Source organism: Pristiophorus japonicus, chromosome 24 (assembly GCF_044704955.1).
Source record: "Pristiophorus japonicus isolate sPriJap1 chromosome 24, sPriJap1.hap1, whole genome shotgun sequence".
Classification (NCBI taxonomy): domain Eukaryota; kingdom Metazoa; phylum Chordata; class Chondrichthyes; family Pristiophoridae; genus Pristiophorus; species Pristiophorus japonicus.
This window is the reverse complement of record NC_092000.1, coordinates 4,840,598-4,858,185: the sequence shown is the minus strand read 5'-3', so window position 1 is coordinate 4,858,185 and position 17,588 is coordinate 4,840,598. Positions and strand designations below refer to the sequence as shown.

General features: G+C 51.5%; 1 protein-coding gene across 2 annotated transcripts in view; it reads left to right on the top strand.

Annotated features, from left to right (window-relative positions):
- The first annotated feature begins 284 nt into the window (after positions 1-284).
- dcaf15 (DDB1 and CUL4 associated factor 15) overlaps positions 285-17,588 on the top strand; it is a 32,999-nt gene continuing 15,695 nt past the window's right edge. The window contains exons 1-7 of one of the 2 annotated variants that reach the window (XM_070867172.1): positions 285-414; positions 6,307-6,404; positions 9,666-9,810; positions 10,554-10,660; positions 12,063-12,199; positions 13,062-13,232; positions 14,840-15,655. In XM_070867172.1, coding sequence (XP_070723273.1) covers positions 334-414; positions 6,307-6,404; positions 9,666-9,810; positions 10,554-10,660; positions 12,063-12,199; positions 13,062-13,232; positions 14,840-15,655 — 1,555 coding nt within the window. In that variant the 5' untranslated portion in view covers positions 285-333. Of the gene's footprint in view, positions 415-6,306; positions 6,405-9,617; positions 9,811-10,553; positions 10,661-12,062; positions 12,200-13,061; positions 13,233-14,839; positions 15,656-17,588 lie in introns of both variants that reach the window. The other variant, XM_070867171.1, reaches the window with a different exon arrangement.

Genomic DNA, 17,588 nt, shown 5'->3' with positions numbered 1-17,588 from the left:
AAGGGGGTTGGGGGGGTACACCTGAGGAAACCTTCCCCCCCCCCCCCCCTTTAGGTGGCTATAGCAATGCATAAAAAAAGGTCTGTGTTTGTTGTTGTTGTTGTTGTTGCTGCTGGCGATGGCCGGCCTGGTTCCTGTAGGGGGCGCAGCCAGGTGTGCGTGCGCACGCGACCTCTCCACCCAACTCGCTGTTGATTGACGTGTGGGGAGGGCTGGCCAATGGCGAGGCGCGGCGGGGTTGGGGGTTAGCCAATGGCGGAGGAGGGTGGGCGGGAGCAAGCGGCTCAGCAGGTTCGGTTGCGCCGCCGGCGGCCGGGCGGGTGGAGGAAGAAAATGGCGCCGGGCTGGAGCAAGCGGCCGGGCGGCGGCGGCAGGAGGAGGAGCAGCGTGCTGAAGAGTTTACACCGCCTCAAGGTACCACACAAAGCCCTCTCCCCCCGCCCCCCCACGGGCCGGGAATCCCCCCCCCCACATGATGGCTATGTGTGGGGGTCAGGGGTCAGCCTCCCCCCCCCTCCCCCTCACTGCACCAACAACCTCACAGCAATGCTGCATTCAACTAGCCCCCTGCTCGTCCCTCTAACACTTGCCATTCACCAGCCTTCCCCCCCCCCCCTCTCCCCTCCCCCTGAGCCGCAAGGTCTGCGGCTCCAAGTTGTGTTGGAGAAGGAGGAGGAGGAGGGAAGGAAGGAGGAGGGAGGGAAGGAAGGAGGAGGGAGGGAAGGAAGGAGGAGGGAGGGAGGGAAGGAGGAGGAGCAGGAAGGAAGGAGGAGGAGCAGGAGGGAAGGAGGAGGAGGAGGGAAGGAAGGAGGGAAGAGGAGGAGGGAAGGAGGAGGAGGGAAGGAAGGAGGAGGAGGGAAGAGGAGGGAAGGAAGGAGGAGGAGGGAAGAGGAGGAGGAGGAGGGAAGGAGGAGGAGGGAAGGAAGAGGAGGGAAGGAAGAGGAGGAGGGAAGAGGAGGAGGGAAGAGGAGGAGGAGGAGGAGAGGAGGAGGAGGAGGGAAGGAAGAGGAGGAGGGGAGGAGGAGAGGAGGAGGAGGAGGGAAGAAGGAGGAGGAGGGGGGGAGAGGAGGTACTTTATATAAAAAAAAGAAAGACTTGCATTTATATAGCGCCTTTCACGACCTCCGGGTGCCCCAAAGCGTTTTACGGCCAATGAAGTTGTTTTGTTTCTGACGGGTTGTAATGTTGGGGAACGCAGCAGCCAATTGGCGCACAAGCAAGATCAATTTTCCCGCAGACAGCAGAATGTGATAATGACCGGATAATCTGTTTTAGTGATGTTGATTGAGGGATAAATATTGGCTCCAGGACACCGGGGATAACTCCCCTGCTCTTCCTCAAAATAGTGCCGTGGGATCTTTTACTTCCACCCGAGAGGGCAGATAGGGCCTCGGTTTAATGTGTCGTCCGAAAGATGGCATCTCCGACAGTGCGGCGCTCCCTCAGTGCTGCCGCTCCGACAGTGCGGCGCTCCCTCAGTACTGCCCCTCCGACAGTACGGCGCTCCCTCAGTGCTGCCCCTCCGACAGTGCGGCACTCCCTCAGTACTGCCCCTCCGACAGTGCGGCGCTCCCTCAGCACTGCCCCTCCGACAGTACGGCGCTCCCTCAGTACTGCCCCTCCGACAGTGCGGCACTCCCTCAGTACTGCCCCTCCGACAGTGCGGCGCTCCCTCAGTACTGCCCCTCCGACAGTACGGCGCTCCCTCAGTACTGCCCCTCCGACAGTGCGGCACTCCCTCAGTACTGCCCCTCCGACAGTGCGGCACTCCCTCAGCACTGCCCCTCCGACAGTGCGGCACTCCCTCAGCACTGCCCCTCCGACAGTGCGGCACTCCCTCAGCACTGCCCCTCCGACAGTGCGGCACTCCCTCAGCACTGCCCCTCCGACAGTGCGGCACTCTCAGTACTGCACTGGAGTGTCAGCGTAGATTTATGTGCCTTTGATTTCTTTGTGAAAGCTATGATATTGAATGTTGTGCGATATAAGTTTTTTTTAAACCCTGTCCCGCCTGTAGTGACATCAGGGATATCGAGTCTGGGAGAAGCCATGTCCTTCCTTCTTCACAACATCAATGTGTTCGGTAATCAAAAATCTGAGGACCGATTGACTCACCTGTCAATTGACCCAAGGTGTGCAACTTGCTACGACAAGAAGTGGTTGAGGCAAATAGTGTAGATGTCTTCAAAAAAATACCTTTAAAGGGGAAGCTACATATGCGCATGAGGGAGAACGGAATAGAAGGCTATGTCGATGGGGTGAGATGAAGAGGGGTGGGAGGAGGCTGGTATGGACCATAAACCCTGGCACGGAGCGGTTGGGCCCAGTGGCCTGTTTTTGTGCTGTACCTTCCACTCACAGAAGGCCAACGATTCTTGATAACATAAGAAATAGGAGCAGTAGTGGGCCCTACGGCCCCTCGAGCCTGATCTGCCATTTAATACGATCATGGCTGATCCAATCATGGACTCAGCTCCACTTCCCCGCCCGCTCCCCATAACCCCTTATTCCCTTATCGGTTAAGAAACTGTCTATCTCTCGTCTTAAATCCATTCAATGTCCAGGCTTCCACAGCTGTCTGAGGCAGCGAATTCCACAATTCACAACCCTCAGAGAAGAAAATCCTCCTCATCTCAGTTTTAAATGGGCGGCCCCTTATTCTGATACTACGTCCACTAGTTTTAGTTTCCCCCATTAGTGGAAACATCCTCTCTGCATCCACCTTGTCAAACCCCCTCATAATCTTACACGTTTCGATAAGATCACCTCTCTTTCTTCTGAATTCCAATGAGTAGAGGCCCAACCTCCTCAACCTTTCCTCATAAGTCAACCCCCTCATCTCTGGGATACTGGGATTTTGCCAAAGAAAATTGGCAGTTGACAATATGTCTGCTAGAAATTTTGCCCCAAATATCTGTTGCACTGTCTGCCTCCAAGCAGCAATTTTTATTCCATAAAGTAAGGGAGGACACCAGTAAAGATTGAATATTTAAATATTCATCTGAATTGTTGCATCACTGTCAGCTTGGCTCAGTGGGCAGCAGTTGCACTCCTGGATCAGTATGCTGTGTCCGGAATAGTCACACAACTGGACTTGGGCCCACTAACGTTCCATTGTGTACCGAGGAAGTGCCGCGTTGTTGGAGGTGTCGTCTTTCACATGGTCCTTCCTGCTTGTTTAGGTTGATAAAGAAAAAGAGAGAGATGCCTTGACCAGCATCCCCTGTGGCTCAGTGGGCAGCACTCTCGCCTGAGTCAGAAGGCTGTGGGTTCAAGTCCCACTCTAGATACTCTAGTGCAGTACTGAGGGAGCGCCGCACTGTCGGAGGGGCAGTACTGAGGGAGCGCCACATTGTCGGAGGGGCAGTACTGAGGGAGTGCCGCACTGTCGGAGAGGCAGTACTGAAGGAGCGCCGCACTGTCAGAGGGGCAGTACTGAGGGAGCACTGCACAGTTGGAGGGGCAGTATTGAGAGAGCGCGCACTGTCGAAGTGGCAGTACTGAGGGAGTGCCGCACTGTCGGAGGGGCAGTACTGATGGAGCACTGGCTGTCGGAGGTGCCGTCTTTCAGACGAGACGTTAAACCGAGGCCCTGTCTACCCTTTCAGGTGGATGTAAAAAACCCCAGGGCACTATTTCGAAGAAAAGTAGGGAAGTTATCCCCGGTGTCCTGGTGACAATATTTATCCCTCAATCAATATCACTGAAAACAGATTATCTGATCATTATCACATTGCTGTTTGTGGGAGCTTGCTGTGCGCAAATTGGGTGCCACGTTTCCTGCATCACATAGAAACATAGAAAATAGGAGCAGTAGTAGGCCATTCGGCCCTTCGAGTCTGCACCGCCATTCAATATGATCATGGCTGATCCTCTATCTCAACACCATATTCCCGCTTTTTCCCCATACCCCTTGATGCCTTTTATTTCTAGAAATCTATCTATCTCCCTCTTAAATACATTCAGTGACTTGGCCTCCACAGCCTTCTGTGGTAGAGAATTCCACAGGTTCACCACCCTCTGAGTGAAAACATTTCTCCTCATCTCAGTCCTAAATTTCCTGCCCCGTATCCTGAGACTGTGACCCCTGGTTCTAGACTTCCCAGCCCCGGGGAAACATCCTCCCTGCATCCAGTCTACTCAACCCAGTCAGAATTTTATATGTTTCAATGAGATCCCCTCTCATTTTTATAAACTCTAGTGAATACAGGCCGAGTCGACCCAATCTCTCCTCATACGACAGTCCTGCCATCCTAGGAATCAGTCTGGTGAACCTTCGCTGCACTCTCTCTATGGCAAGTATATCCTTTCTTCGGTAAGGAGACCAAAACTGCGCACAATACTTCAGGTGCAGTCTCACCTAGGCCCTGTATAACTGTAGTAAGACATCCTTGCTCCTGTACTCAAACCCTCTCGCAATAAAGGCCAACATACCATTTGCCTTCCTCACTGCTTACTGCACCGGCATGTTTGTTTTCACTGACTGGTGTACAAGGACACCCAGGTCCCTCTGTACATCGACACTTCCCAAGCCATCACCATTTAAATAATACTTTGTCCTTATGTTTTTCCTACCAAAGTGGATAACTTTACATTTATCCACATTATACTGCATCTGCCATGTGTTTGCCCACTCACTCAACCTATCTAAATCGCCTTGCAGTGTCTTTGCATCCTCCTCACAACTCACAATCCCACCTAGTTTTGTGTCATCAGCAAACTTGGAAATATTACATTTATATTACATATATATATAAATATATGAATTGGACTGTACAGTCACCTGAGAACTCACTTTTAGAGTGGAAGCAAGTCTCCCTTGATTCCGAGGGACTGCCTATGACTGAGTAATACAAGTCTTTTTCTTTTGTTTCCCCTTCCTCTGTCTTGCCTGGGTCACTGACGTGTTCTTGACTCTCCCAGTTTAAGTTTTCACCCTTTTAATATGGATAGAATTTTAGCTTTTCGATAAACGAGTGGGCAAAGGTTTAGCAAACCTCCAGACTTATTTGAGCAGTCAGAGATTGAGCTGCCATCCATGGATTGCGAGGTGACTCATTCAAGCTTTCTCATATTCTGATACATTTGTCATGGGCTTGTAGTGATTCCTAATCCAGGAATCAATGGGTTTAGCAAGTTACGAAGGAACTTGTTTAACAACCGTGAATTGTGTATTATGCCACCAACTTGTCATTGGGGAATGGTTCTTGACATTAAAGGGAAGCTCTAGGGACCCTTACTCACACTAATTAAATTCATTAATTAAAAGCCGAGCTTCAAAGTGATCTCCGTTCAGTCTAGCCTGTCGAGATACTTCTGGGCATTGCTGTTTCCTCGTGCTTGTTCTGAAATAGTAGGCTGCTACGCTGTGGAATGGGTTCCTGGTCCCCAGCTTCAGCACCCGGCTGAATGGTGAGGCAGATTTCCGATGATAGCAGCCGTTTCCACAGTTCGTTGTTGCACGTTTGGATCAGGTGGAGGGCTGTGTAAGACCAAGGGCGATGTAAAGTATCAAACCATTTCAACTCCGTTCTTGTCCAGTCGCTTACCCACTGTCCTGTGCTGCTTCTTTATTCAATTATTTCAAAATTCTCATCCTTGTTTACAAATCACTCAATGGACTTGCCCCTCCCTATCCCTGTAATCCCTGGTCAAAGACCACCCAAAGTAGAGGAAGTGCATCCGGGAGGGCGCTGAGCACCTCGAGTCTCATCGCCGAGAGCATGCAGAAACCAAGCGCAGGCAGCGGAAGGAGCGTGCGGCAAACCAGACTCCCCACCCACCCTTTCTCACAACGACTGTCTGTCCCACCTGTGACTGGGACTGTGGCTCTCGAATTGGACTGTTCAGGCACCTAAGAACTCATTTTTAGAGTGAAAGCAAGTCTTCCTTGATTCTGAGGGACTGCCTATGATGATGATGAATCTTTTTCAGCCTCACAATCCCACAAGATGCCTGCGCTCCTCAAATTCTGGCCTCTTGAACATCCCTCATTATAACTGCTCTCAACCATCGGTGGACGAGCCTTCAGCTGCCTGGACCCTAAGTTCTGGAACTCCCTCCTTAAACTTCTCCGCCTCTCTACCTCGCTTTCCTCCATTAAGACGCTCCTTAAAACCTACCTCTTTAAACAAGCTTTTGATCATCTGCCTTATTTTCTTCTGTGGCTCGGTGTCAAATTTATCTGTTTGTCTGTAACAGTGGTGTGAAACACCTCGGGATGTTTTACTACGTTAAAGGCGCTATATAAATAAGTTATTATATTTTTATGGATATTACATATTTTTATTTTTCTTTTCTATACAGATAACTGGCCAGTTCTCCCACCGAATGTTCCAGAATTTGCCTCCCATTCTGTGTGTCCCCCTGAAGAACATTGTGGATGATGATTTCTTACTGGCTGGGTATGTAAACCATGTCCTGAGTCAACAATCGTTTTAATGACCACTATTCCAAGCCTTTATCCAAGAAGAGTTTGGTTGATTTATACATTTAACTTGAGAATGCTCGGCCCCCAAGCACTTGCCATTATTCTGTGGATACTCGTCTGCAACAGCCTGCTGCGCACTTAGCTGCCGTCGCAGGCTTGCCCCCCTGCAGTGGCCCCGGCCTGTTGATGGTCTTGCAGGCCGGGACCGCGCCGATTTCCGGGCCGGGCCGCCTGCAGGGAATCAGTGCGTGCTGCTGCAGGAGGGCACCGGCTGCGAAGCCAGGTCGCTGATTGCAGTGCGGGCAGGCACAGCAGGAGTGGGAGAAGGAGCGGCGAGAGTCTGTCGATGGAAGTGAATCTGGGGCCCAGAAGAGGTGAGGGCCCAGGGGCAGCACAGGCCAGCCCACACTGCGATACGTGTGCGCGCGCTCGGTCCGTGCAGCAGAGCAGGTCTCCAGTTAGTCTTGCTTAACCCTTGCCACTGGACCAAGACTGAGCTCTGTCAAGCCCGTGTGGTGGCTGGTGTGCAACGGCCTACATATGTTTTAAAAAAATCCACGCACAGGCATCTTCCACCCTTCAACGTGTAGTTCGGGATGCGGAATATTAGGTCCTTCATTGAAAGACCTGTGAACTCATCCCTTTTTGGCGTGGAAGCAAGTCATCCTCGCTTCGAGGGACTGCCTATGATGATGTTGATGACTTAAGCTACTTGGGCGTTAACCCCTGATCTTAAGCAGGCTCATGTCAGTGCTAAAATCGTGGAGAGAGGTCTTTTTACGTCAAATGCACTGCCCAAGGTTCCTGCAGCATAATATATGGGGCACGGTAGCGCAGTCGCTATGTTACTGGGCTGGTAATCCAGAGGCCAGAACTAATGATCTGGAGACATGAGTTCAAATCCTACCGGGGAATTTAAATTCTGTTAATTAAATAAATCTGGGGTAACGGATTGTCGTAAAACCCCATCTGGTTCACTAATGCCCTTTAGGGAATGAAATCTGCCGCCCTTACCCGGTCTGGCCAAGAGCAATGTGGTTGATTCTTAACTGCCCTCTGAAATGGTTGAGTGAGCCACTCCATTGTATAAGGCGGCTCACCACCACTTTCTCCAGGGTGGTTAGGGATGGGCAATAAATGCCGGCCTTGCCAACGACGCCCACATCCCGGGAATGAATTTTAAACAAAATGTATGGGCATGTATTTAATATACTAGACTCTCCAGTATTTAGCTCTTTAATGTCAAATTAATTGTTATTCTATCTACCTGGTACAAAAGCTTCTGAACTGGGCCCATTGTAATAGCAGACTATTTTTATAAAGGTGCTGTGCAATGTTGCCATTTCTAAATTTCGTCTGGATATTGCCTGACATCAGTAAATGAGAAACAAAATGTTACTGATTTCTTCAAAGCAGCATCTGGGTTGGTGACGGGCAGTGGCTGGGCAGTCTATAGCTCATATAACGGTGATTATTGCAGCATTATAATCTGGCTGATGCATATTTTCAGGACCATTGAATTCTAACTCTGTCCACCCGTCTGTTTAATCCAGCTCAGCTACTCGTGTAGAAATGTTTGTATGAAGCGCAGAGCTTGAGCAGGTTACTTGTGGCTCAGAGAGTGTAACCAGTGAGTAAGTGGGAACAGGAGGGGAAGCCCCTGTTCACCGGCCGATCTGGACAAGCGAGCCGTGTAGATAAGGAAGATCGCAGTTTCAGTTGGGGGGGTCTAGGCTCTGGACTGAGTTAACTGATCTCCGCTGAGCAGCAGCATCGGAGCTGCAATCAGGCTCCGTTCCCCGAGGCTAGGGAGAGGAATGTTCAGAATTCTCTTTCCTAATGCACTATGGCTGGGGAGCCTGGAACCAGGAGCCACAGTCTCCGCAGAAGGGGCAGGTCATTTAGTACTGAGCTGAGGAGAAATGTCTTCACTCCGAAGGATGGTGCGTCTTTGGAATTCTCTACCCCAGCGGGCTGTGGACACTCAGCAACGCTCCCTTGAAGCTGCGAGGCCGTGCCTCGGTCTGGAGCTCCCATTCAGGCCGCTCACCAGCTTTTCAATGGGAATAACAGCGCATGCACGAAGATTTGAACAGACCGCGCCACCAGTTAAAAGGCCCGCGCACGGAAATTTTCTTTGCAGGGAAGATTAATGCTCGGTCGTTGAGTATACTCAAGACGGAGATCGATAGATTTTTGAATACTAAGGGACTCGACGGATATGGGGATAGTGCAGGAAAGTGGAGGTGAGGTATGATATTGAATGGCGGAGCAGGCTCGAGGGGCCGAATGGCCTACTCCTCCTATTTCTTGTGTTCTCGAGCAGTGACTGCCTCTGGAAGGTAGCCGTGAGCTTTATACTGGATGAGGATAAAATCAGGTCCGACTGTGATTACTCATCCCTGTCCCCCACACAACAGTGATAACTGGACACACCTTGTTATGGTTCACAAAAAAGAATGAATGAAAAAAAAATGTTCCCGATGTTGGTGAAGTCCAGAACCAGGGGACACAGTTTAAAGATAAGGGGTAAGCCATTTAGGACCGAGATGAGGAGAAACTTCTTCACCCAGAGAATTGTGAACCTGTGGAATTCTCTGCCGCAGAGAGTTGTTGAGTCCAGTTCGTTGGATATATTCAAAAGGGAGTTAGATGTGGCCCTTATGGCTAAAGGGATCAAGGGGTATGGAGAAAAGGCTGGGGTGAGGTACTGAAGTTGCATGGTCAGCCATGATCATATTGAATGGCGATGCAGGTTCGAAGGGCCTGCTCCTGCTCCTATTTTCTATGTTTCTATGAAAGAAAGTGCAGTCCTGTCTGTGACCCCCACCCCCTCATCCCTGGACAAAGTAACAAAGACAAACTGTGTCTGTGGAGCTGTACTCGAGCAAGCAACCAATACCTTCAGGAGAGGAGGAGAAAGATTAGAGACCATCCCCATCGAGGGATATGGGGATCGGGCGTGAAAGTGGAGTTGAGGTCGAAGATCAACCATGATCTTACTGAATGGCGGAGCAGGCTCGAGGGGCCGAATGGCCGACTCCTGCTCCTATTTCTTGGTGCTAGAATTAAATGGGTGGATTTGAGCTACTGACAGAAGTGTATGAATGTTTCGTTGAATTTTTCAGTTCTGCAAACCTCATCTGTAATAACCAGAGGCTGTTACTTTCATTTTTACTTTCTGTAGTTTCCTCTTTTTTTATCTCCCCCTCCCCCCTTCCCTTCCCTTCCACAGCCACATATTCCTTGGCTTTACCAAATGCGGTAGGTATGTGCTGTCCTACACGCGGGATGTGCCAGAGCAGGAGTTTGACGAATTGCCCTACTATGTGTATTACCTGTACTGGTGGAAGTTCAACATTCACGACAAGTTGAAAAAGGTGAGTACCAAAGGTTTATTTGTGAACAGAGAACAATTCCTAATTCCACACTTGAGAACTCAAATAAATCCTTGGATGGGCATCACCCCTTTTTTTTTCTCTCTATTTGAGGTTCTCAGCAGCAACTTGCATTTATATAGCGCCTTTAACGTAGTAAAACATCTCGACGCTTCACAGGAGCCATTATCAAACAAAATATGACACATAAGAAGCTATTGGGGCAGGCTTGGTCAAAGAGGTAGGTTTTAAGGAGCATCTTAAAGGAGAGAGGTTTAGACAGGGAGTTCCAGAGCTTGGGGCCCAGGCAGCTGAAGGCACGGCCACCAATGGTGGAGCGATGAAAATCAAGGATGCGCAAGAGGGCAGAATTGGAGGAGCGCAGAGATCTTGGAGGGATGTAGGGCTGGAGGCGATTACAGGGATAGGGAGTGAACGAAAATGGCATCCGGCCTGTGATTCCTTGCGGAATGCTTTGTCGAGGAAGCCAGCCTGCTCATGTGCACCTCATAACTCCCACATAGAGAGCAGCAGAGGCTGGAGCCTGGCTGACTAGGCACCATCTTGTCCAGGAAACAGACATGGGATTGTTGACCCAAAGGAGAGAGTGACTGCCAGTTTAAACACACACACAGGCTATACTTAACTACGTGCTCGCCTTTAGTATAATAGTTACATTCTGAGTTACTCTGCTGTGCTAGAATAACTAGGATTTTTTAAATCTCTTTTTTGTTGTTGACTTTTAGGTGAGACAAGTGCACCTTTTCAAAGATCAGGAAGTGTACAGCGACTTGTATCTAACAGTGTGTGAATGGCCAAGTGATCCCTCAAAACTTATTGTCTTTGGGTTCAAGTAAGTATTGATAGTATCAGGAAGAGGCCATTCGGTCCCTTCAGCCTGCTCTGCCACTCAGTGAGATCGCGGCTGATTTCTATCTGTACTCCATTTACCCGCCTTAGTTCCGTAACCCTTAATGCCCTTGCTTAACAAAAATCTATCAATCTCGGTTTTGAAATTTCCAATTGACCTCCAGCCTCCTGCACCTATTTTCTATGTTTCTACGATTCTATGAAAGAAAGTGCAGTCCTGGCTGTGACCCCCCCCCATCCCTGGACAAAGTACCAAAGACAAACTGTGTCTGTGGAACTGTACTCGAGGGGGGGAGGTGTTGGGGGGGGGGGGGGGGGGGGAGGGAAGGGAGGAGGGGTGGGGAGGTGTTGGGGGGGGGGGGGAGGTGTTGGGGGTTGGGGGGGGGAGGAGGAGGGGTGGGGAGGTGTTGGGGGGGGGGAGGGAGAGGTGTTGGGGGGGGGAGGTGTTGCGGGTTGGGGGGGGGGAGGTGTTGGGGGGGGGGGGGGGAGGGGAGGTGTTGAGGGGGGGGGGGAGAGGTGTGGGGGCGGGGGGGGGAAGGGGGGGGAGAGGTGTGGGGGCGGGGGGGAGGGGGGTTGCGTGTGGGTTGGGGGGGTGGTCTCGATTTCCACTACCCTTTGTCACCTCTAGCTCTAATTTTATGTCCCTTTGTTCTGAACTCTCTGACTTCACCCCATTCATTAATCATCTATATTCAAGGGAATACAAACCCAGTGTTCCTGTCCTTATAATTTAACCTTTTTAGTCCGAGTATCATTCTGGTGAATCTGCATTGCACCCGCTCCAGGCCCAATATATCCTTCCTGCCAGTACTGAATGTTTACTTTCACTTTGTAAATGGAAATTGTATTTAAGTAGGTTGGTGTTTCAGTCGTACTGCTCCGAAATTTTTCAACTCTCTCCTCTCCCACAGGAAAGGTTGCCAAAGTTTGAAGTAGAGTGTCAAAAGATTCGAGTCCCACTCCAGAGACTTGAGCACAAAGATCAGATGAGCCCCCACCTGCACGTTGCTGATGTATGTAGCACTATTTGAAGCAGGGAGTTGTCCCACTGCCCAAGCTAGTATTTCTCCCCGAATCAGCACCGCCCAAAACAGATCAAGTCATCGTTTGCTCTTTGTGGGATCTTGCTGTTCTGGTTCACAGATTAATTTCCCCCTCCTTTCTAGCTTTTCCCAACAAGAGCAGGCAAGTGACCTGTACGGCAGAATCTGATCCACTTCCAGCAGCTGGAGGAAGTGTGGATGATTCACTCCTGGTTACTGTTAGCTGCGGGAGGGATGGTCTTTAATCTTCCTTCTCCAGCCAAAAGTTTTGTTCAAATATTGTAGTTTCCCCCCCCCACCCCCATGATGTGAAAATGTAATTCAATTTCTTTTTAAATACAGCATTCGCTCAGTGAACGATCTGCTGATAAACATGGTGATGAGTGATGAAAATGACCGAGATATTTATATTACAACAGTTGCTACACCGCCCTTTACCTTCTGTCCCGACTGCAAGGACGTGGCTTTGCTCAGCACAGGTACAAAAATAAACCTTTTTTTTAATTGTATGTTTTTTGTTATTCATCCCTGGGCTGTGGGCGTCGCTGGCAAGGCCGGCATTTATTGCCCGTCCCTAATTGCCCCTTGAGCAGGTGGTGGTGAGCCGCCGCCTTGAACCGCTGCAGTCCGTGTGGTGAAGGTGCTCCCACAGTGCTGTTAGGGAGGGAGTTCCAGGATTGTGACCCAGCGACGATGAAGGAACAGCCGATATATTTCCAAGTCAGGACGGTGTGTGACTGGGAGGGGAACGTGGAGGTGGTGGTGTTCCCATGTGCCTGCTGCCCTTGGCTTTCTAGGTGGTAGAGGTCGCGGGTTTGGGAGGTGCTGCTGAAGAAGCCTTGGCGAGTTGTTACAGTGAATCTTGTAGAAACATAGAAAAGAAGTGCAGGAGTAGGCCCTTCGAGCCTGCACCAATTGTAGATGGTACAACAATTGCCCATGAGAAAGTGGTGGTGAGCCACTGCCTTGTAACGCTGCAGTTTTTCAAAGCTGACAACTGAGCGGCTCACTGGGTCATTTCAGAGGGCGGTTAAGAGTCAACCACGTTGCTGTGGGTCTGGAGTCACATATAGGCCAGACCGGGTAAGGACGACAGATTTCCTTCTCTAAAGGACATTAGTGAACCAGATGGGGTTTTACAACAATCTGCTGTTTTCATGGTCACCATTACTGATGCTAGCTTTTTATTCCAGATTTATTTTTGAACTGAAATTAAATTCCCCAGCTGCCGTGGTGGGATTTGAACTCGCGTCTCCGGATCATTACTCCAGGCCTCTGGGTTACTAATAGCTGTAATACTTCACATTGCAGTGACCTAACTTGCTGTTGTGTGTTTTACAGAGGAACAGAATGCCCACTGTCTACAGCATGGCTTCATGCTTCACACAAAGTACCAGGTGGTGTATCCCTTCCCCACGTTTCAACCTGCCTTCCAGCTCAAGAAAGACGGGGTGGTGTTACTCAACACCAGCTACTCGCTGGTAGCATGTGCAATATCGGTAAACACAACAGGTATGTTCCAGGTGTTGATGTGGGAGCTTAGATGGTATGTGTGGTTGGGTTAGTCACAAGATAATTACAAGACAAGGGAGGACATTTGCTCCAAGTTATTTCATCCAGGCATAAATATCTTCAACTTTCCGCCCCCTTCAATGGAACATCCAATAGGTTTTCACCTCCGCTACTGTATCTGGCTGAGTCAGAAGGTCGTGGGTCCAAGTCCCACTCCAGAGTGCAAAATCCAGGCTGACACTCCAGTGCAGTACCGAGGGAGCGCATCATTGTCGGAGAGGCACTACTGAGGGAGCGCCGCACTGTCGGAAGGGCAGTGTTGAGGGAGCGCCGCACTGTCGGAGAGGCAGCACTGAGGGAGCGCCGCACTGTCGGAGAGGCAGTGCTGAGGGAGCGCCGCACTGTCGGAGGGGCAGTACTGAGGGAGCGCCGCGCTGTCGGAGGGGCAGTGCTGAGGGAGCGCCGCACTGTCGGAGGGGCAGTGCTGAGGGAGCGCCGCACTGTTGGAGGGGCAGTGCTGAGGGAGAGCCGCACTGTCGGAGGGGCAGTGCTGAGGGAGAGCCGCACTGTCGGAGGGGCAGTGCTGAGGGAGAGCCGCACTGTCGGAGGGGCAGTACTGAGGGAGCGCCGCACTGTCGGAGGGGCAGTACTGAGGGAGCGCCGCGCTGTCGGAGGGGCAGTGCTGAGGGAGAGCCGCACTGTCGGAGGGGCAGTACTGAGGGAGCGCCGCACTGTCAGAGGGGCAGTACTGAGGGAGCGCCGCACTGTCGGAGGGGCAGTACTGAGGGAGCGCCGCGCTGTCGGAGGGGCAGTACTGAGGGAGCGCCGCGCTGTCGGAGGGGCAGTACTGAGGGAGCGGCGCGCTGTCGGAGGGGCAGTACTGATGGAGCGGCGCACTGTCGGAGGGGCAGTACTGAGGGAGCACCGCACTGTCGTAGGGGCCGTATTTCGGATGAAACATTAAACCATCTGACCCCTCAGATATCATGGCGCTATTCAAAGATGAGCAGGGGAGTTCTTCCGAGTGTGCTGGGGCCAATGTTTATCCATCAACCAATATCACCCCAAAAAATTATCTGGTCATTATCACATTGCTGTTTGTGGGAGCTTGCTGTGCGCAAATTGGCCGCGTTTCCCACATTACAACAGTGACTACACTCCAAAAGTACTTCTTTGTCTGTAAAGCGCTTTAAGACGTCCGGTGGTCTGTTTTAGTGATGTTGATTGAGGGATAGGTATTGACCCCAGGACACCGGGGAGAACTCCACTGCTCCTCTTCGCAATAGTGCCATGGGATCTTTTACATCCACCCAAGAGCAGACGGGGCCTCGGTTTAACGTCTCCTCCGAAAGACGGCCCCTCCGACAGTGCAGTGCTCCCTCAGTACTGCCCCTCCGACAATGCGTGCTCCCTCAGTACTGCACTGGGAGTGTCAGCCTAGATTTATGTGCTCGGGTCCCTGGAGTGGGACTGGAACCCATAACCTTCTGACTCACAGGCGAGAGTGCTGCCCACTGAGCCACGGCTAACAAAGCTGTGCACTGCCTTAAGCAATTGTTCCTTCCAATCCCGATTTGTTCAACAGATTTTGTTTTGGCGTGTTCTAGGTGAGAAAGGACAGATTCTGTACAGTAAGAGCAGTGAAAACAGCGACCCCCCGGGACCCCTTGAGGCGGACCCCAGTCTTACATCGCCAGTGACGGACGGTTACCCGCAGTGCGAAGGCACAAGTCGTCCTTTATCCGGCAACGGGACATCGGACTGCATCTTCCACGGAGCCGACGCTGACAGCTGCTCGCGCACTGACGGCTGCTGTGAGGAGACGTTGAGCTGGGAACCTCGCGGCTCGAAACACGCGGCGCTGGCAGAGTGCAGCCCTGCCCACTGCGATCCATCCTCTGCCGCAGGCAAAGCCAAGGAGTTTGCAGCTGACATTTTCAGGCGAGCGCGGGCCGCCACGGGCACCACTGAAGCGCCGTGTAGTGTAAGCCAGGCGGCCGCCAAACAAAAGGAAGGTGCGCCCGTAGAAGACTGCCGCAAGCTCCTCAGTACGCAGAGGGGCGAGGGCTCTGAATCCACGCCCTCCTCCTCCTCCTCCGCAGCAGCAGCAGCAAAGTTACCGACGCAGTGTTCTAGTTGTGTTGCAGACCCCTCGGGTTCTGCCTTGAGCCCCAAACATTCAAACTCGCTTGTGTCGGGGTGCACTTGCACATCGCCGGGGAAACCCGCTCTGGACAACGGTGTGTCGTTTGCTGCTAGACCCAGGACTGAAGCAGTGAGCGGCTTTGCTCAGAGTGAATCGGCCGCAATGGACAATACTGCCGGCCCGCTCCAGGAACCTGCACAAACGGAGCCCGGTTATGTGAACTACATAAAGCTGCACTATGTTCTGGAACCTTCTGGCATGGTTGTAGAAGACGATGGTGAGTTAAGTGCTAAGAAATCATCTGTGCCTTTGTTACCTCTAGACTTGACTATTCCAACGCACTCCTGGCTGGCCTTCCACATTCTACCCTACGTAACCTAGAGGTGATCCAATAACTCGGCAGCCCGTGTCCTAACTCGCACCTTGTCCCGCTCACCCATCACCTCCTGTGATCGCTACCCCGTGTCCTAACTCGCACCAAGTCCCGCTCACCCATCACCCCCTGTGCTCGCTGCCCCGTGTCTTAACTCGCACCGAGTCCCACTCGCTGCCCCATGTCCTAACTCGCACCAAGTCCCGCTCACCCATCACCCCCTGTGCTCGCTGCCCTGTGTCCTAACTCGCACCAAGTCTCACTCACCCATCACCCCCTGTGTTCGCTGCCCCGTGTCCTAACTCGCACCGAGTCCCACTCGCTGCCCCATGTCCTAACTCGCACCAAGTCCCGCTCACCCATCACCCCCTGTGCTCGCTGCCCTATGTCCTAACTCGCACCGAGTCTCGCTCACCCATCACTCCCTGTGCTCGCTGACCTACATTGGCTCCCGGTTAAGCAACACCTCGATTTAAAAATTCTCATCCTTGTTTGTTTACAAATCCCTCCCCTCTCTATCTCTGTAATCTCCTCCAGCCCCACAACCCTCCCGCGATCTCTGCGCTCCTCCAATTCTGGCCTTTTGAGCATCCCTGATTATAATCGCTCCACCATTGGCGGCCGTGACTTCAGCTGCCTGGCTCCCAAGCTCTGGAATTCCCTCCCTAAACCTTTCCGCTTCTCCCTCCTTTAAGACACTCCTTAAAACCTACCTCTTTAATTAAGCCTGTCCTAATATCTCCATATGTGACTCGTTGTCAAATTTTGATTTATAACGCTCCTGTGAAGCACCTTGGGACAGTTATACTACGTTAAAGGTGTTATATAAATGCAAGTTGTTGTCACGCCTCCATTTTGGTTGTCAGCCTGTTGTTTGTTTTAATTTGCAATGACCCTGTGACGCTCCGCGGGTCTTGCCTGCTCGACGTCCCTTATCAGAAGGCCCGTTGCTCGATTCTTTCCTTGTAACGTGCACGAATGCTCAGAAAGCAGGGTGGGCAGCTCTCCGGCCCCTCACCCTCGTCACTCTGGGGTTGGCCCTTAAATGGTGCTTCAAAGCAACAGGGTCGCCCTTTGAGAATTGTGAGGAGTAATCAGATCCCAAGTACTAACTTGTTTTTCTCTCCCGTTTTAATCGTCGGCCGTGGCTCAGTGGGCAGCGCTCTCGCCTCCTGAGTCAGGAGGTTGTGGCTTCGAGTCCCACTCCAGGGACGTGAGCCCCATAATCCCTCAGCGCAGTGCTGGGGGAGTGCCACATTGTCTTCCAGATGAGAGGTGAAACCGAGATGCCATCTGCCTGTTCAGGTTGGAGTACAAGGTCCCACAGCACTTTTTCAATGAAGCTAAGGAGTGTCTGGTGTCCTTTTGCTGGTGCTCCTCCCTCAACCAACACCCGCCAAACAGATCTACTCATCTCACTGCTGTTTGTGGGATCTTGCTCTGTATAATTTAGCTGCCATGTTTCCCTGCACCAGGGGCCACACTTCAAAAGTGCTTCATTTTGCTTTTGAAAAGTTACAGAAGATTCTTTGGCTGGCTGGATAAGCAATTGACATTTTGTTCAGAGCCAGTTACTGGTTCAGTCTCGCAACACAAAAGGGGCTGTGTTTTCTCTTTTCAGTCCCAGCCTGGGATTTCCAGCATTCCCTGCTTTTGTTTTATTTTTCTTCTTAACTATTTCTTTCGAAGTTCTTCTTTTGTGCTGCTCGAGGTGCTGGAGATTGGCACGCCTCTTTTCAATGACCCGGCATCGGCATCACGCACTCTCACCCAGCTCAGAAACACGTTGGAAACAGACCAACACACACTCTGTCCCTTTGCCCAGCTTCTGGATTGG